General features: G+C 39.8%; 1 protein-coding gene across 1 annotated transcript in view; it reads left to right on the forward strand.

Annotated features, from left to right (window-relative positions):
• Positions 1-379: 379 nt before the first annotated feature.
• The window catches only part of gabrb3 (gamma-aminobutyric acid type A receptor subunit beta3), a 36,658-nt gene continuing 12,787 nt past the window's right edge, over positions 380-24,250 (forward strand). Inside the window, exons 1-7 of the mRNA XM_038716648.1 lie at positions 380-1,053; positions 1,142-1,233; positions 1,362-1,429; positions 18,976-19,196; positions 21,542-21,624; positions 22,219-22,356; positions 23,100-23,252. Coding sequence (XP_038572576.1) covers positions 974-1,053; positions 1,142-1,233; positions 1,362-1,429; positions 18,976-19,196; positions 21,542-21,624; positions 22,219-22,356; positions 23,100-23,252 — 835 coding nt within the window. The 5' untranslated portion in view covers positions 380-973. The remainder of the gene's footprint in view (positions 1,054-1,141; positions 1,234-1,361; positions 1,430-18,975; positions 19,197-21,541; positions 21,625-22,218; positions 22,357-23,099; positions 23,253-24,250) is intronic.

Raw genomic sequence — 24,250 nt, forward strand, 5'->3', positions numbered from 1 at the left:
TTGTTTATTTAGAGGAAGAATGTGTTCATTCATTTTTCAGAAGTTGCATAGTCTCCGCACAGGTTAAATGCCATCTAGCCATAGTTTTTCCTACAGGCAGTGGGGGGTCTAGAACAAAACATGATTCCTTTTTGCCCACTTTTTGTCACACCAGAGTGGGACCTGAGAAACTCACAAAGAAGCCTTTTTAACCAACCACTGGGGCATCTTTGGTGGCATTTGAGACAACCAGAGAGGGACTTGGACACTTGTGGGCAGCCCCAGTGCCCCTCTGGTGTTGACATGTGAGCAATAATGGGGAGGTCTCATTATGAGCTACACACATAGTAGGCTAAAGTGGAAAAGCTTTTCAGAAAAGGGCCTGAGCCCTCCTACCTCAGCCCACCTCTCAGCACGCCACTGCATCTTAACATAATTGAGCTCTGCAATTAAGGACAACCGCATACGCGTCTATATGCAGTCTGTCACGTGGGCTTTAATCGTTACCAGGACAGCCTCGCGGACACCGATATGAAGAGTCATATTGCAAACTCAGAGTTAGCCACAGCATGAACAGGCTCTGTGAAGGATTTTGTTGACACACTGTATACAGCGGACTCGGGCACTTATACTTACACGCGGCCACAAGTGCGGTAATGGATATTTGACACTTTGTGGGGTGACTGTGAGCTAAAATGCGAAAAGCTGAAAGCTGCTAACCGGAGGATGGAGATGCGGGGCAGCCTGCGCGAGGCTTTACGGCTCCGCTGCCGTATCGCAGGCAGCGATGAACACATCTGACATCCAAGTGAAACGCGCCTCTGCCTCGTGAAGCATGTTCACGCAGGCTGCGCCAGAGGTAGACATAATGTGGCAGGAGTCTCACCTGACTAAGCGGAGCTCGTCGGGAGTGTGAGCACTGTGGCTGCTTCATTTAGGCTAGTTATTTGGTGAACGCTGGACAGCACCCATCCAACCAGACACCACACAAGGGATGTGGGGACCCCAGAAAAAAGGGCTCTTTGACATTCTCTCATTACCTCTGGTCGTGGCAGTGATGTGCTGTGCCCAGAGGTGAGTGCCCAGGGGTTAAAACAGGACACTGGTATGGGGGGGGTCCGTCTTCCAAAAGGGTTACCGTCCTTGTCTGTCTCTCTTTCAGCGTCAACGAACCGGGGAACATGTCTTACGTCAAAGAGACTGTGGATAAACTGTTGAAAGGATATGATATTCGTCTTCGGCCAGACTTTGGAGGTATGTATGTCTGGGGTCCTTCATTTGGTGTGGGGCACTGTAATGGCGCCCCCGAAATGTGTCTTTACCACACAGCTTTATGATACTGAATTAGTGAAATTCATAGTTAACTTATTTTGTCTATTTAGGTCCACCGGTTGCTGTTGGCATGAGTATAGACGTGGCAAGTATAGACATGGTGTCAGAAGTCAATATGGTAAGTTGTAACATGTGCTCAATAATTTTTTTTGTCATTTGTAGTTTTAGTCGACCTCTCTGTGTGTTTTTTTTTTTTTACCAGTAGACTAATATACCTTTAAATAATGAATGAAAAGTGTTGTCTTATACTAAGGGGTTAAGTTCATTATCTAAATTGCCACTTTCTAGTAAGGCACCCTTTACAAAGGCTATATAAGTTAAACTAACCTAATTGCTTTATTAATATTAACTTATCACTCGCTAATGCTTTATAGACAGTTATAAGCTGTTAAGAAGAGTTTTTGGGTTGCCAGTTTGTGAAAATTCAATTTGGCTGGTGCTTACCTAATTTGGTAAAATTGTAAATGTCGGCAATCCATGAGTGAATCATGGGTTTCTCACTTCCTTATAAACCATAACACCAACAGTTATATATGGTGCCAAGTCATTCAGGTTTTTACCAGAACCCATCCAAGCTTGCAGTTGTGAATGTTAATAAGTTGTTTGTAAATGCTTTTTGCTCCAGGTAGCTCTTCAAACTAACCTGGTGATCCTGACTTGCTTATTGTTAGCTAATAACTGATCTATGAATCATTGGGAAGTTACGTATTAACCATAAATAAAGCCATTACTTGCAACTTATCACCCTTTGGGAATACTGCCTCGTTTGAAAGTAGTATTAAAATGACATTTTTACAGTCAAGCCACCCCAAACCCACTCTATAAAATAAACATAAATAAAGCATAAGTAAATAAAGTATTAACCATTAGTGAAGCCACTAGTTACTACTTAAAAACACTTTATAAAAAGGTGATTTATTAGAAAGTGGTATCAAATCTATAACACAAATGACAACATACAATAATCTGTCCAACATTTGGAACTGCTCCAGCCTAGTATATAAACAGAAAGAAGTTTATAGAGGCTCTGTTGTATTGTCCAGAGTGGTTTGGTCATCTGCTGTGTCAGATTAATGCTAGCTGTATGGTTTTACATCCTGGTTCACTGGCTGTGTGACTCCAGCTGTGATGTCCTAATGGTCCTGTTAGAAGATGAGGTCAGTAAGTTCTGTTGCAATGTCTTCTCCTTTCAAATACAAAACAACAAGCTAGACCTTCAGAAGTATGTGTCAGTGTGTAATGTATGTGCATGTATGTTGAGGTTGGCACACCACAGGCCCCACAGTTTAATGCCTGTATGCCATCTATCATTGGTCTGAACTGCTGATAGAGCTTGATGCCCGATCACATGCGACCAAGAGGAAATGGCCCCTGACATGCTGTCCTGACAAGTATGTGTGATGAAATGTACCCGTGGTGCATTTTAATGCATCTCCACACAGCAGCAGAAAGTGGCTTAGTGAGAACCACAGAGAAGCTACACACTTTCAGTTCCAGTGACAACTGAGATTCTTATTTTGTGAGAGATGGTTAAGTAAATTTACTTTGTCATGTTAAATAGTGTGGTTTAAATCACCAAATACAGATCAGGTTTATTGTATTGTTATAGATACTGGGATCAGTTTTTTGTGTTGGCAGAATTCTTCCATGGAAACATTTTTTTAAATCATTTTCTTAACAATTAAAAAACAAAGCACAATGTAGTTTATACTTAATGTTTATATGTCATTTTACATAACATGGTTGTATAATGAAATTAAGTTTGTAGTTCCCTTCATGCTACTCACAAAGAGCAAACATTAAATTTTTTTTAAAAATAATTATATACAGAAATAAAACTGTTTTATATGGTGGAGTTCTGGATGAATTAAGGGGTTTCACAGTCTTAGGGAAGAAGCTGCTCTGAGTCTGGAGGTACGACGGCACATACTTCTGTATCGTTTGCCAGGCGGCAGCAGGGTGAACAGGCTGTGGCTGGGTGGGTACTGTCTTTTTTCACCAATATCACTGATGCGTGGTAGATGGGTACCAGTGATCTTCTGAGCTGTTAATCACTTGTAGCAGAGCCCTCCTGCACATCCCAGCGATGTTTCCAGTCAGGATGCTTTCTATTGCTCCTCCGTAAAAGTTAAAGGGGCTACATGTTGTTTTAAAATGAAATTGGTCACTTTTTACTGCCTATTTGTGAACAGGTTGTAGCCTCACATAAAAATTAACCATTCGCCTGCTCTCTCGGTTGCTTGTAAAAGCCTCTGTGCTGCTTCCTATGCGAAGATATCGGGTCGGATGTTTCCGCGAAATCCATTACTTTACGTAGGCTGTGACGTACATGCGCCATTACATCGCTTACCACAGTACTTCACCGGCTAACGCAATTCTTATTACTATTCTAGGTACCACCGTGCAAGAAATGATGTAACAGTTTTTAGCTATACTGAAAAAAGCAATGATAAACTGTAATGATACAATATAATTCCAAAGAGCAGGTTCTTTTTTAGAAGGAGAGATATTCACTACTGTAATATTACTTGTGTGTTATTAGTATGGCAACAATTAGGGCTGACCCTGAATAGTCAAAGATTCGATGCTTCGATGGGCGGAGCCTGATTTGACTGTCAATCTCACAGTCGAGCATCATGCCATTTTGGTGATATGGGGGTGCTCAACTTCGGATTTTACATAGAACTACCAGTTTTTTCCCAATAAGTACAATATGCATTTCAACGTTTAATGCTGTAAATAAATATGTAAAAAGAATAAAACTTTCAATACATGTTTTTGAAGTGTGTAAATAACTCAAAAAAGGTAACCCTAACCCAGTGTAAGCGTAGCGTGTATGTGAGCAGTGGCAGAGGAGGAACACTTGCTGAAGAGACAAAGCCCCAGCTTCACGGTGTTGTGCCGAGTTGTTCGCACCTCGCGGGACTTTCTGATAATTTATCACCATTGATGAACCACATAAAGAATATTTTATCGTTTTTAATTTTATCGTTTTTTCCGGTGTTGAGCACTAGAGTGGAGGAGGTGAGTCCGCTATTCTGAACTGACTGGGTTCTGTTTGTGAGGAAGTCCAATATCAAGTCAAGTGTGGTACTCAAGCCCAGAAGGCTAAATTTGCTGATCAGTTTCATGGGGAGATTGTGTTGAATGCTGAGCTGAAATCCACAAACAGCATTCTGTTGTAGGTGTTGTTTTTCTCAAGGTGTGCGAGGGCTGAGTGGAGGGCAGTGGAGATGGGGATCCTCTGTGGATCTGTTGCTTCTGAAAGCAAACTGGTGAGGGTCCAGGCTGACTGGGATGTTGCTCTTTTTGTGTTGGAGAACCAGTTTCTCAAAGCTCTTCATCAGAATGGGGGTGAGAGCCACAGGGTGGTAGTCGTTCAGACTAGACACTGCAGACTTTTTAGATACAGGGGACGATGGTGGCTGTCTTGAAGCAGGTGGAAACCCTCTCCTGAGACAGTGAGATGTTGAAAATGTCAGTAATAACATCAACTAGCTGGTTGGTGCAGATTTTTAGTACAGACCCAGCTGATTTACTCATATTCACTCTCAGCAGGACTCTTCTCACATCTGCTTTGGCCTCTGGAGGTTGAGTAGACTTTACAGCTGAGTCCTTGTTGAGGAAATGAAAGCGAGCATTAAATGTGTTTAGCTCATCTGGTAATGTGGCCTCACACATGATGCTCCTGCTTTTGTAGCCTATGACGTTTTTGATGGCCTGCCACATATCTTTGGTGTTGTTGGTGTTGAGGTGTCTCTCCAGTCTCTGCTGATGTCTCTGCTTTACCTCGCTCTAGCAGTGCTGTAAGCTTCTTTGTCACCTGACCTGAAAAGCAGCTTTTTTGGCTCTGGACAGAGCCCTCACCTCTCCATTCATCCAGGCCTTCTGATTGGGGAATGATTTTATTGTCTTAGTGATCACTACATCATCAACACGTTTGCTGATGTATGATGTCACTGATGATTTATATTCCTCAAGGCCTCTCTGATCATATGCCAGTCTTTGCACTCCAAACAGTTCTGTCGATTTGTGGTAGCCTCGGCTGTCCACACGTGGACTGTTTTTACTGATGGTTTGACCCTTTTAATCAGCTGGGTGTAAGTGGGCAGGAGAAGCAGAGAAATATGGTCTGATAGACCAAAATGCTGATGACTGCTGATGACCTCAAACAGTTCCGGTAGTACATGTTTTGATATTTTGGGAGGAATGTAAATAGCAACAACAAAAGCAGTTTGGCAGGGATATTGAAATTACGTTTATTTATAAACATAGGCTATTTATAGTTTAGTAGCTATATTATAAGCAATCACAGATACTGGTCATGTTCCGCCCCACCTTTTGCGATGTGGGCGCAGGTAGCCTAATGTGGGGGAGTTTTCAGTAGCCTAAATGTTGAAGTTCAGTCTTTCACCACTATTTGAGCATTTACAGTTTGCTCTTCGTTTGTAAAATATGACGCTCTGCTGACAGTGGACTTGTTCATGTCTGCGATTGGTCATCTGCTGCTAACACCGCCTCTTTTATGTGAACGCTCTCACTGCTGGATTTACATACACGTCCATTGCTACGGTGCGTTACGGCTGCTCCACGGTTGCCTGAGTTAATCGCAGCCATTCTAGTTAATGCTTGTCAGTCCATCAGACGCAGCCACAGCGCTTGCCAGAAGTGTCCCAGAAGCGTCTCTCTGCACCTCTCCTCAGAGAATAGGTAGCCGTTCTATTTTTGACAGAAGCCGCGTCAAGCAGCACAGAGCAAATTGTACCAGGCAGGAAATCAGATACAGAACAGCATAGAGAATCTGGTCAATTTTCAAAATAAAACACCCTGTGGAGACTTCCGATCGTAAAACAATAAACACGGTTAAAACAGACACAAAAAGAAATCATTTAACTACGTAGTGTACTTAATCATAGTAGAAGCACAAAATGCAAACACTAATAACCAAATCAACAAAATCTATACAAGTCGGCAAAATTAGGCAGGCAAAATGCTCTGATTCTGAAAAGCTTCTTGTGGCATATGCAGCCTGAAGTTGACGGAATGAAACAGGGTCACAGAGAGCTGTGAAGAAGGTAGTAGAATCACAATCCCAGCTCAGAGGCTCCTGCTTCATACCTTTCTTATAGTGCAGCGAGCCGGCATATTAGCACAATACCCCTGTGAAATAAGGCAGCTTGAAAGCTGCTAGTGTTAGGAGGTAATTACAGAAGTTGTACTTGGAGTTTTTAGCTTAGGCTGGCTAGCCACCAGCATAATGTGGCAGAATTTAACGTTACACCAAATCAACAAAACGAAAAAACGAAGCAGACAAAGAAGAGGGTTAAGCAGAACATAAAAAAATTACATTTATTAATTTTAGCTGATGCGTTTTATCCAAAGACTTACAATTGCTATTTATGTCAGAGGTCGCACGCCTCTGGAGCAACTAGGGATTAAGTGTCTGGGATACATTGATGGACATGTCACAGTGGGGAGTTGAACCTGGGTCTCTCACACCAAAGGCATGTGTCTTATCCAGTGCACCATTACCAGTTGGCAGTCCAGGCCCGTGTCTGAAACACTGTCCCATCTTCTTACGGTCCAGCTGTCCTCCTCAGAGATCAAGGAGTACGATCCATATTCTGTATAAAAATAATTTTCCTACAAAAGCTGTGATGCTGTGGCACTAGGACTCAGAACCAGGAGGCCAGACTTCCTGGATCGTGCAAAGAGGGTGATTGTAGAAAATGAGCAGTCTGATGAGGAGGTTTAAGTTGAATGATAAAGCATGATTAAGAGTGAGCCGTGATGAAATTTAAGTTAAATGATTAATAAGCATCTTGTGAATTTAGAAAACAATTTACTGTTATGTCTTGAGTACATTTAATAGCAATAATATACTTTTGCTTAAAATTTCACTGTGGCCTCTTCTTTAAGTTTTGATTTGATATAATACATTATTATCTCAATTATAAGTATGGAAACAAATGTATATGGGACACAAAAGGCAATTTGTTATTTTGGCCAGTAAAAAATATTTTTGGCCGGTGGATTTTTGAGAATCATTAAGTATTTTTTAGTATCAAAGTATCCAGTGATATTTGTCTGTACATCCATGGGAACATTGCAAACAAGAACTGCTAATAGCTCATTCGGGAATACATTTAATAGTACCTATTAGCCAAAATGTTGTCTGTGTGGGGGGCCCACAGTGTCAGAATACATCTTATAATATTATTTTATTTAAGCCTTTAATTGCAGCCAAATTGAGACAGAAACATACAGTATGTTTTCTATCTCATTAGCAATTAGCATTGAAAATTTATAATCCGTCAACCAAGTCTCAGCACTGAATGGGCCAAATCTAATTTCCATGGTAGAGACCACACCCGCTTTTAACTTTTGCTGTCTGCATAGCAATACTGTATGAAAGCTTTTGGCCTCCTCACTGGCGATCATATCAGACTGTCTGTGTTAATGGTTCGAGGCATGCAGATGGGACAGAGGAAATTGCTGGAGGAATTGGACACATTTACATACCCCCAGTGGCATTTGAGCATGTGCTAAAAATGATTCACTCATGATACAAAATAGGCACCAAGGAGCTGATTGCTTCCTGTCCATGAGGCATTATATTGTTTGACTTGCCAGATATCCAGAAATATCCACCCCACCCTGATGGAGTACAGAGTATCAAACACGTGTGAGCCAACAAGATCACTGATCACTGGTGAGGCTGCTTGAACACATTGGACTCTGCTATGACTTAAGAAGCAAAGTGACCTCACGTCAGTACTACTACGATTTATCTTTTTTAATGCCTGGAGCTATAGATCACTTTTATCAGGGTATCCTGAGGAGCTAGTGCTATCAAACCCTGTTGTAGTTTATCTGTGGTCCTGAACAACATTATTTTGTTCCTTTCTGTCTGAGTTGCATCCCTGCTGTTCCCCCTCCAGAGGGCTTTGACATTTGTAGCTCCTTCTAACATTTTGCATACTAGAGCATCTCAAGGTGTCTAATGAACCTGTGTGTGATCAGTTTAACCAAGATGTGTTGGTTAGTTACTTCTTCTGCTACTTCTAGCAAGTACATAGTTGGTGGTGGAGCCTGGAGGAGCAGCTTGTGTCTTCCCTAGCATTGGTTTGAACATATGGAGGTGACCACCTTATTCCAACAGATTTAATGTACCTGTAGCAGTTCTAGCTTCATAACTGTTCTTTCTTCCTTCTTACACAACCTTTATTCTTGGGTTTCTGTTACTGCCTTTTTTTTGTCATGGCTCTAAACAGTTCTAACCTTGTTGCTAAAGCCCTTTGAGGTTTTCTCTGAACAATTTCATACACTAAAGTGTTAAAGTATAACCTCACAAAGCCAGACTGTATCTTAACCATGATCTTAACACGCTCAGTTTTCACAAGATTCATGTCTAATGAGAATCTGTTGAGCCCAGTGGATACAGTTTTGACCAGCAACTGCTGAATGGAGAGTGTAGATGGTGAAATTAGTCAAAAACCATTCAAAATTCTTGAAACATGTGAACAAATACATCAGCTGAAACTATTGTGATGAATTCTCTGTGGTAGAAATGTGACATTCCCAGAACAGCTGCCATGTCATTCCAGTTCGAAATCTGACATCTGAACACTAATGACAGCCTTGTGAGTAGCATGTCCAGAGTCCAGTCAGATCATTAAAGGCTTCATATTGATGTCTGAGTGACGATGAGAAGTGTCATCTGTTGTACAGCTTGATTGAAAAGACATCCTGTACAAAAGCTGAGGCTCAAGAAACCACATTGTGAGAAGCCACAGCTTTGGGCAGACATCGAGGAACAACATGTATTCTGTCTAAATGTAGAACAAATTTGTATTTTTGTGTTACTGCTGAACACTAACTACATCATGCTGTATCTTTTGGGCTAAGTGGTAAGCCTCACTTAAATAGCTCTAGCTTGCATTTGAAATTCCAGGTTGCTTGTAAAGTGTGTGTGTGAGCACATGCATGTTCATGTCTGTGTTATCTGCAGTAACCTTTAATCTGTTAAGAGGATAAGAGGACTACATTTAGTAAATCAGTGTCAGTTGTCGGTGCTAAGTTTAGAGTCGGGCTTTAAGAGAAGCGGGGAACAGACAGATTAGATCTGCAATGCAGTGCATGTCTTGTCTCTTTTCATTTGCCTCAACAAGGTCCTGGTAGTAGTATGACTCTCTTTCTTCACATGTAGTCCAGAGGAGCAGGGAAGTTGTGTCTCTGAATTATCTGCAGTCCAATTGCACTTTTCAGAACCTGCTGTGGTTATCAAGTGATGATCAATGTTACTATAAGATAGTCTTACAAAACTTCAAAACATGAGTCTTCAAAACAGGTGTCTTCAGTGTGTGTGTGTGTGTGTGTGTGTGTGTGTGTGTGTGTGTGTGCACTGGGCTAGACCCAATAAGTGATGTTCAGGAGCCCTTGGGGGTTGTGGTCTATGCTGCAGTGTCTGATTCCCTGACACAGGCAGGTTGCAAAGCAGTGAAAAGAAGAGCAGAAAGGAGAAAACTTGGCTCAAGATCAAGTTCATCTCCCTGACTTTTAGAAGTAGCTTCAATGTGATACACAGCTCTGCTCCACATACCTCACACTGAACCAGACTATTCTTTACTTAGTCAAAGTTTTCTCCCATAGGGAATTATGTGACTTTACCAAAAGTAGTTTTAGAGCAAAACTCAAGACTGTGCATACATAATGAGCTTCAACCTGTCAAACCTTTAAATGTGATTTCTCAATATTTTAAATACATTTGACCAGAATTGTCAAACTTAAAGTAATAGTTACATGTAACGTTAAAGTTGCTGTTAGGCTCATCAGCTAAGCTAAGCTGATCTAATGGACAGATTTGAGAGTGGTAGCGATCTTCTCGTTAACGCTTGGTAAGAAAGCAAATAAACATATTTCCCAAAATGTCACTGAGAAGAAATCAAGTCAAAAAGCTGACTATAGCCCAACTGGTACTGGATTTTTGAGGTTGATGCTGAAATCAATATTTGGCCAATAATATGATTTTAAAACATAAACTCACACGTTTTTCTTTTCCTTTGTACTTTTGTTTTATTGTGACCAAGATAGTGAGAGGGATATTTTAATTTAGTAAAAATCATATTGTCAGTGCTCTCTGGTGCGCAAACTATGTAATAGTGCCAAATTACTGCAAACATATTTACTGCTATTTCTTGTCACATATGCAATAAGATAATATTGGCCAATAATTATCAGCCTAGCCGATTAATTGGTCTTGATCTAATGTTGGTATATTTATTTGGTTTGCATGTAGCTGATCTTGCTGAGGGTTAACAAGCTTCTTTTCGAGTGTGGGGCTGGGGCTGCAGCACATATTTTATGTATTTTTAATTTAAAAATACATTGTTTTGTATATTATATTGTATTTATGTGACTATTAATGGTTCAGCACAAAACCTAGTGACAAGTTTTTCAATCAGTGTAAATAACTTTGATGTAGAGCTGTAACAATTAATCGAATAATCAATTAGTCTCCAACTATTTGGATAATCAATTAATCTGTTTGAGTCATTTGTGAATATTTTCTGGTTTCTTTACTCCTCTGTAACAGTAGTGAATATCCTTGACATTTGAACAACTTGACAAGAAATCATAATTTTCTAGACATTTTCTAGACCGAACAACTAATCGATTAATCGACAGCTGACAGATTAATTGACAATGAAAATAATCGTTAATTGCAGCCCGACTTGGATGACTGCTCAGTCACAGTCCTTGTTCAGACCAAAGTGGACCTTCCCTCAGAGAAGCAGAGATCATAAAAGGTGTTGCCAGTGTGCTTTCACACAGCCAGAGCCACACAAGGTATTGGCTCATTATAGCCTGTGTGGGCAAGCTCCAGAACTTGTTGTCTAGGAAATGAGATTATGAATATATTTCTGACTTTACTCTCTCCACTGCTTTATTTTTAGCTTGGAAATTAAGAATGCGCTCTGTCTTTTTCCATTCTGTTGTTATTTTTAAAACTCTAACTCAATCGTCAAAGACGTCTTTGTTCCAAGTGCAGTATAGGAACAAAATGCAATATTTGTGTGTTCATTAGTGATCTGTCCTTCAGATGTGACCCACCAGAGTTCCTACACTCTGTAAAGAAACACCTGTCCACACGCATAAAGCACCTTAAGATGTAAAGCAGATCCTCCTAGCAGTGTTGTTACACATTTATTCAGTTGGAAGACGAATCCATTATGTGCTAAAACACCCATCCATTTTGACACTTTAACATTATCCACCTTCTGCCTGGAGGAAGCATTACCCTTAAAAAACCCATACTACAGATGTTCTCCCAGATTTATATTGAATGGCTTAGTTAATAAGTCACACATAACATACCAAAAAGCCTCAGGCTTCAGCCACTCACAAGGTAAGGACAACTCAGCCAGAAACACTAGCGTAGTCCCTATATACAACATGCTGAGTTTTCTACTGTGCTGGAACAATGCTGAATTCAGTGTTACACAATAGTGGGATGTGACCCTACAGGAATATAAACCCTCTGTGCAGCAACTCGTAACACTAACAAGGTGCTTATAATAAAAATGGAACTTCAAGTACTTTATTGAGTTGATACACCTTTTTCAGGTGAAAGTAATTGTGGCTGAAGTACTATTTAATTTATGCAATCAGTTGCATTTAGCGGCACAATGTGAGTGCCCTAAGTAAGCTAAGATGACCCCCCAACTGGCTTACAATTCCCCTATGATTTAGGGCATGAGAAACGTTTTACTCATCAGCCATTTTACATTGAATTTGAAAAAGCTTTGCACACCATATATGATTGCTTTATTAGTGTAGGTGGTTTCACAAACTCCTTATGTAAAGCAACAGAACAAACAACACACTCTGTCATCTTTGAATTTAAAATCACACTTTAAAGTTGCACTAATCAATCTTTTTAATTTAATAATTGATCCAATGAGTTTGTGTAATGTGAAAGGGGTGAAGAACCTACACACCTGACCACAGTTTCCCCCAGCTCTGTAGAGCTTTTTAGCTTAGTTTGGTATTACATCCTGCAACTTAATTGTTTTGTTTACCTAAAAAAAACTCAATCTACACTGCCAGCACAACACCAAAAGTTAGCAAGTAAAAAAGTTAGCAACTAATGTTAGCTGGTGAACATAGTATTAGCATTGCAGCAAAAGAGAGAGGTATTTCCCCCAATAGATGGTGATTAGCGAAACAGAGCTTTAAAAGGTTTGTCAATGTGTGTTCATACTCTACTGTATGCAAATGGACAAGTAAATGAATAATATAAATGAAATTAAACAATGCAGCTTTAAGTAGTCCTTGGACTATTGTCATAATTTGCTCCATCTTGTCTTTATGCCTGGACCTGATCACTGCAGCCAAATCATCATCATCAGTAACCAGTGGGACAGATTGGTACAATAATTTATAATTTATAATAATTGGTACAAAAAGTTTTAATAAGCTTTGTTGTGTACATATGAACTTGTGAAAATACTGGATGGGATACTGATTTTTCACCAAAATCGTAGACTTGAACCCTGAGGACCCTGGGTTTTAGAAAAGGGTAAGCTTTTGTGGATTTGGTCTTGCCTTGGCTTTAGTTGTGCTGCGTTTTTAGTTTCCTCAATTATTGATATGTTGGAAAGATATATTATGATGAGCAATCATGACTTCAGGCTTATATTGGATCTAAACACGAACCATAAATACTTACCGTACTGGTTAATGTATGGTACAGCTTCATTATGTATTACTCTTAATACAAAATTATGATTAAGACTGTCATTGCTGTTGTTGCGACTAGTTCCCAGTAAAACCAAAGTGCCGAGTGTCTAGCTACAAGACACATCTTTGTTTGAGGTTCATGTCTTATTTTGGTCAATTTTTCATTCTGTATCAGATTGCTGTCTTCTGGGATTGTTGTGGTGGAATGAGTTTACTAATACTAAAATGATACGCCTAATTCATCTCAAGAATGAATATTGGAAGACTTTCAGCTCGTCTAAGATCCAGTGTTTGTCACAGAACCAATGATGGTTCTATAGATTCTGATTGAACCTCTCAATCATCTCGGGCACCCATCCCTCCACCCCACAAAAATAGCTCACTTGTATTTTGCTGTCATGGTATACTAGAACTTACACTGTTATAAGGTGGTCAAAGGAATGAAATCATTTAATTAAAGGCTTTGTGATATGTTGTGTGGGAGGATGCAGAGACTGAAATGATTAAACGCATGGTTTGTAAAACATATATAGCAGACTTCTGAATTCTACTGGGAACACTTAGCTGTCTTACAGAGTGATGAAAAGCCCCCCTCTTGCACGGGGCAAGCATCTCTGAGTGCTATTCCTGTATTCCCAGCAGATATCCTGGTGTTAAGTTGACGCAGATGATGTTTGACTGGCACACAGTAACCATGTCTGAGTACGAGACTCTGCGCTATCCGAGCCGAAGATGACACGACAGTCTCATCCTCCCACTGGGCCTCATTTACTCACTGGTGCTGAGAGCAAACCTCTTTCTGTCTCTTGTGGTCTACATATCTGACAAAACACCACCCCCCTTTAGGTTGCCTAAACTACATGTTAGGCACTACATGCGTTTTCTAAATGTTGGTAGTTAACATTTTGAAATCCTCCTTGGGATGTTCTTTAAAAGCTTTTGGTTATCAGATGTGACTATTGGTAATGTAATTGTCACATGATTGAATATTACACTCAGATTCTCTAGATGGTCTGCACTGAAAGTTAATTTTCAATAGTGCTGGGACATAATTAAATATTATGATTAACGGCTTTTAATGGAATCGTTGAACATATGAACGTATTGTGTTGGTGTTCAGTTCAGTTGCAAAGCAGAAGCAATTTGATATCATAAATGAACCATAGCATAATGCTGCATTCCATTTACCTCAGAAGTCGGATGGTGGAGCTGGAAATGACGTCACACTTGAGTTCCAATACAACAACAGACTTAAGTTGGAAAACCAAAATGGACGCCTCCAGCCATTGCTAGCAATACTAGTTGATAACAACGCATTACACTGTATATTGTGCATAGAAAAACCGTAGCAACATGTCGGCAGATAGAAGTTGGACGGGACTGTGTACAACTGATTTAATGCGACACAAATAAAGACAGAAGTGCAATAAGCAGAACATTACTACAGCTTTCACTATGGTGATGCTCAGAGCAGCCATCTTGGATTTTGAGGTTGGGGTTTGTGAGGTTCTCCCGACTTTCCAATTTGGAAATCCAACTTAAGTTGAAATTTCTGACTGGGAACTTGGAATTTCTGATTTCAAATGTAAAATGGAAGGCATCATTAGTTCAAGCAGTGCACTAAGGTCACGTTTGCGTTAGCTGATGCAGTTTCATCCATGCTTCACAATCACTGGCTCATTCACCAGCTATCCGGCTACCAGCCGGATAGGAACATATTCATGCAGGTGTATGCCGCACGGCCAATTTAACCAGACATTTTTCACTGTGACTCTGCTGATATACTTATGCCAACCCTGTTTGCTAGCACACCTCCCTCCGCCACCCAGTCTCCGCCTTATGTGTTATATATTTTGATTATGTTGATTTAACAAAAATTGTATGTATTTGGGAATTTGGCAAATCAAATCTGATTACTGTGTAACCATTTGCTGTTAGTGGTCAGTTGCTTCACATGAGTCTCTCTATGTAAACTAAGAACATTCTTGCTTGTCAGCCAACATACAGTAACCAGTACCAATAAATCTGCCATAAGCTCGTATTGGCTGATATTTCTAGTTCTGCTGTACTGTATGTTAGCACGCTAGTGGTGTAAACCCAACTGCAGGACACAGAGACTGAGACGAGGAACAGATGCAAAAGAGTTTATTGCCAAACTAAGTAGTACATTTATCTGATGCTTTTATCCAAAGCGACTTAAAGTTGCTATACATGTCAGAGGTTGCACGGAGCACTGGAGCAACTAGGGGTTAAGTGTCATGCTCAGGGACACAATGGTGGGTGGGTCACAGTGGGGGATTAAACCCAGGTCTCTCACACCAAAGGGATAGTCTTATCCATTGCGCCATCACCACCCTTAAGTATTTAAGAGTCTCTTAGTTTTGGGAGAGCTGAGGCAGGGACTTGAGCCAGGGAGAGTTATTAGGATCCAGTGCAGGTTCGGGTTGTGCGGGAGTGGGAAGGAGGCAGGAGTCGGACCAGGAATGAGTGCAGGCAGAAAGAGACGCATTAACCAAGGCTCAAAAATACTGAACAACGTTATCAGTGCTGGAACAAGACTAACGGTGTAGTTGAATCTACGATCTGGCAGCATGGTGGAGTGGAAGCACAGTATATAAAGCAGAAGAGGCTGATTATGATGAGCAGGTGCTGCCAAGCTCCTGCACACCGGATCCCACTCCTGCAATAAAGCACAAAACTGACAGACAGAGAGAGAGAGTGTCCCGGCTAGGCTGAAGTGGCAGGGACAGAGGACGTGACAATATGATATCATTTAGTGGGAATATTCTTGTAGTGTATTTACTGTAGGAGATCTGATTTCCTGATTTAAATTTGACTCAATTGCATTCAGTGTTGATTCTGTTGTGGTGTTGAAGCAACCAAACCTTTTCAAGGTGTAGGCCTAACCTATGCAAAGCCACACATGTCGTCAGTAGAAACAATCAGAGTGACAAAGAGCTTTACAGAGCATGTGAACAAAGAGTGTAAAAGCCTTTATCTAAAACAATCCAAAAACAATTTAAACAGTAGTAAAATGTTGTATAAGGGAAACTTGATTTTAGATTTGCAGCTTTATGGAAAGCCAGGTCTGATGATGGTGATGAGCTATTTTCGCTCACAAAACATGTTGCAAATATTATCACAAATTTTAAGAATTAGTGTATGACATAATCCAGCACTTGAGTGACTTTTTAAGCAGCCAACACCTTTCACTGGACACTGACCTCATGTGTGGCTGCCAGAGAATCTCTACCTGCACACAGACTAAAATTCATCTGTGCCTCGCCCTGGTATGGAGCTCTGTGGTCAGGGCTGGGGCGATTCGTCGACATAGTCGACATAATCGATAACGTAAATAGGTCGACCCTTAATATGTGCGTCTAAGTGTCGCTGTATCAGGTGTTAGTGGGATTCCTGAGAATGCATTGGATTCCCCCGGACAAGCTCCATCTACAAGACAATGCCTTCCGACTGTTTGGGAGTTTGGGAGTATTTTAGACAGACACTCAACAACGTGGTGCTCGCCCCGTGAGCTTCACTGTGGCCCAACTGCTTTCCACGAATATGTGAAGCAGCATGAACATGTGAAGCGAAAGTATCCAAGAGCACTGACGGCAGCACCATTACACAAGGACGGCACGTTATCAGCACGAGGACATGTAGTCTGTTAAAATGTAAATTAATAATGTATTTTCTAAGTATTTCTTTATCGCCTTCATGTTAAAAGTAATTTCTGCCCCGCTGCTGTCATGGTAATGTAACGTTACACCGCATGTGTATCTAACGTTTGGCCGTTTCATATTTTCTGTTTCTTTAACTACCTCGAATGAGCGAGAAAACAGCTGAATCTAACAGTATAGACAACAATAACTGTACAGTCTGTGAATTGTTTCAGTTGTTTTCTTTGCCCTACACTGATGCAGAAATACATTTGATTATCATACTGCATTACTCAATATTGAAATTAATCCATGTCAGAAACATTTAAAGTTTTAAGTAAAGTAGCCTGATTAATGTCTGTTATTGTTATTATCACAACAGGCAACTTTTTTCCCTTTAAAATACACAAAATTAGTCGTGAGATTAATCGACTTGAAAAATAATTGTTATGTACAGCCCTATCTGTGGTACCCCGCAGGTTAGACAGGGGGCTGGGACCAGTATATCTTTGTTTCTGAGATGCTAAAGCCATGTTTAAGGCAGTCAAGGACAACTGCTGAGGTGGGATCTTAAGATCTAAAATAGACTAAAATAGTTGCAGTCCAGACGTTGAGTGAGAGGGTTGGTAGATGGGCGTCATCGCTGTAGTGTAAGAGCTGTTGTGTAAAGCTGATTCACCCAGCCCACACCTCGGCTGCGTGTGGGAGAGAGCATAATGAGGGCATCTTCTGTTCACAGAGGGTGAGAGAGAATTGGGCATCTCTAAAGAGACTCAAAAAATAAAACAGCCCAGCCTCAAGCCAGGGATTTTCTGGAAACATATTGTATTATTACATTAACTACTACAGACCCTACACCTACTCTGACAACTTCAAAAAATGTCTATGGCCTTGTTTTCAGATGTAGATTCAGGAAAAATGTGATCACAATTATCATCATTTTTTTAAATTAACTCTATTCAAATGTACAAAATACTCTAAATATAACAAAAAAGACATTAAACGGATGAAAGCCCACACAGTTTCATTAACTAGAGGCAAGAGAATAAATACATCTTCTGGATGTACATACACACTGAATTATTCATATGAATCAATATTATATTATACTGTCAGTCAAATCACTTAATGTAATTCTTCCCAAACACAACACAAGCCTACACTTTGTCAGCCAAGCACGATGCAGCTGCCCCTTTGCTTTGTGTGTTGAAATAATAAAAGAAAAACAAAAAGAAATATATATTGTTTTTTTGTGTTATGCACACCATTTCTCTTTTGTCATTCCTTGTTACTATGTGAATGTAACTGTGTGTACATTTATAATCCATATATTATTATGTTCTTGAATAACTACACTCATACACACACATAAAAATGTAAACCACTGTGGTCACAAAAAAATAATGCATTTCTTTATTTTGTCAAAATAATAAGCTCAGTGTGAAAAAAATAAATGCTGGTATTGATTTTTATATCCAATGGAAATCATTTCTGAACACTATCTGACCAATATGTTAGTGCACCTGAGGATTGAAATGTAGGCATTTTCAGCACGGGCCAAGATTTTGTTTATTTCTTGAGACCTGCTTATTTATTTAAGAGAACATTAGTCAGCAGAACAATGCCAAGTGAGCTAGTAAAGAGCTCCATTAAAGGCCTGGAAAAGCTTTTGTGTTTTGATGGATCCACTTTTTCAAGCTAGATGCGAATGAACTCCCAATAAATATTTGAAATAGTCTCATGTGTCATTTGCATGTATGGCTGGTAATACTTCATGAAATCTATCTATCTATCTATCTATCTGAGATATGCAGTGTTGGCATGTTGGTAAAAGTGGTCAGTCACTAAGCTGAAACCTAGCGTTGATGCTGTGCCTGCAGTAATGGAAATCTATAGTCCGAGGGCTAGTGCCAGTTTTGTGCACAGAACAGCTGAGGGTTTCTCGTTGCGACAGGTCTTGAAATATGGCCACCCAGGGCAGACTGATGAGAATCAGAGCTGTTTGACAATTCTATAAATATCACCTTTGTTGCAAAAAAAAATCCATCCCGAGCTCTGGGCTGCAGACATTCAGTGTTGAAACTGATAACCTTGTAAGAAAGTCTGGCTTCAGTTTGAACAATGTCGGCAACACTGGTCTGAAGAAATTGCAAATGTCTGAAACAAAAATGACTTTATTTATACTGGATCTGCCAAAAAGTATTATTGCATTTCTCTGAGTCCTCTTTATTGTTGAGTATAACTGTCGTTGCACTCTCCACAGGACTACACGTTGACTATGTACTTCCAGCAGTATTGGAGAGATAAGAGACTGGCCTATGCAGGAATCCCTCTCAACCTGACACTGGACAACAGAGTAGCAGATCAGCTCTGGGTCCCAGACACTTACTTTCTCAATGACAAGAAGTCCTTTGTTCACGGCGTCACTGTTAAGAACCGTATGATTCGACTACACCCAGACGGCACTGTTCTCTACGGCCTCAGGTGAGGACAGTCATTACCATGGATTCTCATTTAATGGCTGGGACCTTTATTTACCTCACTACATTAACTGCCCCCTGTTAATGCAAAATCAAAACCTCCTCCATGTTTACCCATTGTCTTGATAAATTCAGTGTAATGTCCATTTCCTTTTTCATTGAGTGATGTTGGGCTATAATACAGTTTTTTTAAGTCACTTTAGGACAGTTCTCAGATCAGAATTGAAATTCTACTGTTCAACCCCCACGTTGTCTCGTCACTTGTGCACATCATAAAAAGCAATTTCTTATTATTTTTGAACAAATTGCAAATGCTTTGACACATGATGAAAATGATTATGTACAGTGTCTGCTGTTTCCTACATTATCAATTGCCTATGTCATGTTGAACACAATATATTATACCGGTTCTCTGTTGAATGGTCTTACCCCCCAAAACATCTAGGCATAAGTTCATTGCATAAGTCAGTCCTAAGGAGAATAAGGATTTTGAGCAAGTTACGGGCATTTGCAGGTAAACAACTGTGTATTGCTGTTTGTTCTGTTTCGAGAAATGCACTTACTGTTTTGCAAATGTGTAGGATGATTCGAGAAATGTACCAAAACGAATGACAAAAACTGTAGTACATCCATGGGATGGGTGTGTCAAACCAACATTGGACTTTCACCCAGCAGACCCCTGTTTGTGTCCCTTGTGAAACCAAAAGTCTACACTGGCTTATTTTGACTTACATATGTAAATTAACTTACATAACTCACTCTGCAGCGGGTGATTAAAACTGCTCAGAAGATCATTGGTACCCATCTCCCGAACATCAGTGATATCGGTGAGGTGAGGTGCCTACTCAGCGCCAAAAGGATACTAATGGACAGTACCCAGCCAGCCACAGCCTGTTCACCCTGCTGCCTTCTGGGAAGAGATATACGTACAAGTTTCTCTTTTGATGCAAAACCAGACTGCAGACCAGCTATCGGACTCTTAAATTCTAATTCATCCTCAGCACTGAATATAGTTTATTTCTGTTAACCATATAATGATTGCTTTTGTATCACTGTATATTGTCTGCTACGTAGCAGAAGGGAGTTAGAAACTTAATTTCACTTTACACTTCACTTTGTAAAGTGACAAATAAACCTTCTACCTTCTATACCTATGTACCTAACGTAATTTAACTAATGTAACTAATGTACTTACCTAAAGGCCAGTGAAAGGAGTGAGGAGTCAGCAGTCAATGACGGTATAAAACAGAGCAGTCAATAAAATAGGGTTTTCAAAATTTATCAAGCAATGCGACCATGAGAGGTCCTTGAGCATACAGTCATAAATGTGCTCAAAAAATATTAGGCTGATGGGTCCAGTAGTATGCGAGATTAGCTACGGACAGATACACACGTACAACCAAATGTATGATAATTAAGTAGTGTGTTTAACATGACTCTGTTGTTGTACTGATGGGGTAATGCTGTGGAAATTCATGCTAGCCACGGCCAAGGTTAATTTTTATTTGAATTACGAGTATTATATGATAATATACCGTATAACACTAATCTAAACTGCATTAATTCCCATTCCAGTAGAGAATTATGCAAGAAAACAACTTGACAAGACAGATTTAAGCACTGATAGCTGCTAAAAGCCTATTTAAAGAATGAAAAAGATAGGATACCCTTTTATAAATTCTTAACACATACTGTATATGCATCTCCATTAGCCAGATAGGAAATCCAATTACATCAGTCTTGATTTTCCTCTGCCTTCACACAGTCCAGTGACCTAATTAAGAGCAGTAAAGATTACATACACTGTGCATCCTGGAGAAACGGATGTATTTACACATTTTTAACATCTCACACCCCCTCCTGTGGTGGTTTTAACGATTGGCTAGCAATCCATCGCTTATGCTCTTTGGTTGCATTTACTCTTGACTCCTATGTTATCACACAGCTTTCCAGTCTATCTAAGATGCATGAATTGGCTAGATGTTTTATTTGTTTTGTTAAAGCCATTTAAGCTGCAATTCTCACAACTTGCGAATACAGTGCGTCTCTATTTAGATTCTCAATATAACAATGCAGCACTGAAAGTGCCATCAGCAGGAACTAACCTGGAGTCAGTTTTAACCAAATAATAATGAATATTATGTTTGTTTCTTGCTGTAATCATTTGGTCTATTCAAAACTAGTTTTATCTTATCTTGTACACTGTACTGTAAGGGAACACATCTTTATACATTTTCTATTGTATCTACTTCTTCTTGACATTATGCTTTGATAATGCATTTTCATTAATGAACAACGCCATGTAAAAAAAGTAATATGTGCTTCTGTTTTGCTTTTGTTTTGATTCAGAATCACGACGACTGCAGCCTGCATGATGGATCTGAGGAGATACCCACTGGATGAACAGAACTGCACTCTGGAAATTGAGAGTTGTAAGTTGAAGCCCTCATCTTAACTCTTTAAGAAAACACTTTTTCATCCCTTAAAAATATGAACACCACTCTGATTTTCATTTAAAAAAAAAGCTCTCACACTTCTCATCTCATGGAAACAGAAACTGCACAAACTGCTGAATTGCTTTCGATTTATTAAGCTGTTGTATTGCTTGCCTCACCCTCTCCAGTTAGAGCTACTGTGTCTATTTAGAAAGATTTCAACCAGACAGTGATTTCCATAGTAGAGCACAGTAATGAGTCCAACGTCATCGCTCTTGATGACTTGTTTGACTGTCTGCCATAAAACTATTAAGTTATAGATTCCATGCATGTGGTATAAGTCTGTCTGCCTATAGTGACACACATCTCCTCGAAGATTTACATCTCATGCAATCAGCACTTACAGCCAGCCGAGTCTGTGTGATTTACAGGACTTACCGTAAATCAACTATAGCTATTAGGCCTCCAGATTTCACTTAAGCAAATAAAAATACAATATTAATTTTAGCCCTCCAACAAAATGAGACGGCTGCACTTTTTAGTGCTTTTCAACTCATAAGAATCACTGGTTTCCTCTCTCCCTGTTTGCAGATGGTTATACAACAGATGACATTGAGTTCTATTGGAAAGGAGGAGACACCGCTGTGACGGGGGTGAGGCGCATCGAGCTCCCTCAGTTCTCCATTGTCGACTATAAGCTGGTTTCCAGAAACGTGGTCTTTTCCACAGGTGAGATCGCAATAATGCTGTCCACATGCTAAGTAATGTATGTTTTACATCAGACACCAGTGTTCATGTTCAATTTCAGGCCTTTAAACTAGCTAGATAACCTAAAATCATGTATATTTCTTCATAACAATAATAATAAAAATAAAACATGTTTAGGTATTATTTATAAAGAGATTAACGCTCAAAAAACCCAGCTAATCTGCTTCATCAGGACTGTGTGGGTGTGATTTGATCATATTTGATTGAAATAGCCAAACAACCCAACAGCTGTCAACAGATTTTAATTCAAAAGTCCCTGAAAGTTGGTGAACAGAAGTACACGTGACATCACATTGAAAAGAGAAAATGTAAATACAGAAATGTTTCGTGTGAAATATGTGAAAGTGTTCTAACTTTGGCAGAAGATTGTGTTTGTGTGTAATCGGCTGTTAGATGTAGCTTCATATTTATCGTACAGGGGGGAGCATGCTATCAGTCTTGTCGTCTGACTGTCGACAAGAAAGCCAATAAGCAAATTTCCCGAAAGTGTCAAACTCTTGCTTTAACACTCTGTGTGTGTGTGTGTGTGTGTGTGTGTGTGTAAACGGATGTTTTAAAACTTTGCTCTGCATTGGGATATGACGATATGCGATTTGAACCGCGATTTCTTGTTTCCTGGTGATGAAACCAGTTCATGAGGCCATCGCAGTAGGAACCAAAACAAAGTGCTAGACAATCCTTTTCTTCTTTACTGCTTCCTGCAGGTGCCTACCCACGACTGTCTCTGAGCTTTAAGCTGAAGAGAAACATTGGATACTTCATCCTGCAGACGTACATGCCCTCCATCCTCATCACCATCCTATCCTGGGTGTCGTTCTGGATAAACTATGATGCCTCAGCTGCCAGGGTCGCATTAGGTATGATGTGTCCCGTGCAATAGATTAACCTCAACTTCGTAGTTTTACTTTCAGTGAGATGTCTTTTGTGTTTCACAGTTTGGGCCTGCAGGCTTTTTCACAGCGACCGCCTCTGTCCCAAAGCTAGAAACAGACAGAAGACTTTATACCGTGATATCATCAAAGTGGAGACCCCGCAGGGCCCACAGAACGAATTTGGAATTGTTTGGGAATCAAGTCACACTCAGGTTCAGAAATACAGAAAAAAACTCATATGACATGATGCTTCTGATTCAGCGTTAGGTACAGTGTTATGCAACATAGTAACTTTTCACCAAATTATACAAAGTGCTTTTTGGAGAGGGTATGGCAACAGTGTTGAATAACCTGACATATGACGTTGAAATGAGCAAAAAGTAAAAAGCCATTAAATTTTTATTCATCTAAACAGAGTGAGCTGGATCTTTTCATTAGACGAGTTTTAGTTATTGTCTGTTTGTATTTTTCCTACTAACTTTCACACATGATGGAACCAGGAGTCTCACATGTACATACCATCAAACAACACTGAACTTGATCATATTGTATATCTCTGTTGAGCTCATGAAATTCAATTGTAGTTTTAGTTTTTGAATCTGTTTGTTAAAATTGTTGTATTGTGAAAATGTTTTGATTTACTGTAACCGGCAGATCACTAGATTTTAACATAACCAGCCTGTAATAATTCCCCCAAGTTGAAACTGTTTTCTTGAGACAAATTCACTATATTAATTTGTAAAAATTATTATTGTATGACATTTCACTGGTGTCTATAAACTACAATGCAAATATAGTATAAACGTTAGAGAGAACTCAAGAAAGTCAACCTGCAAATTATGCTAAACAGTTGTGAGTTATCAAATGTCAGTGCGTGTTACTATCCTGAACGATCTGTGTACCTTCGTCTCAGTTGGTTTCCTTCTGAAATGAACATCTGGAAATGAAAAACTGAGCATTTCTAATTAGCAATGTTTAAATGG

The sequence above is a fragment of the Micropterus salmoides genome, unplaced genomic scaffold, assembly GCF_014851395.1.
Source record: "Micropterus salmoides isolate LMB-PRFRI ecotype aquatic unplaced genomic scaffold, ASM1485139v1 Ms_hic_scaffold_13, whole genome shotgun sequence".
NCBI lineage: Eukaryota > Metazoa > Chordata > Actinopteri > Centrarchiformes > Centrarchidae > Micropterus > Micropterus salmoides.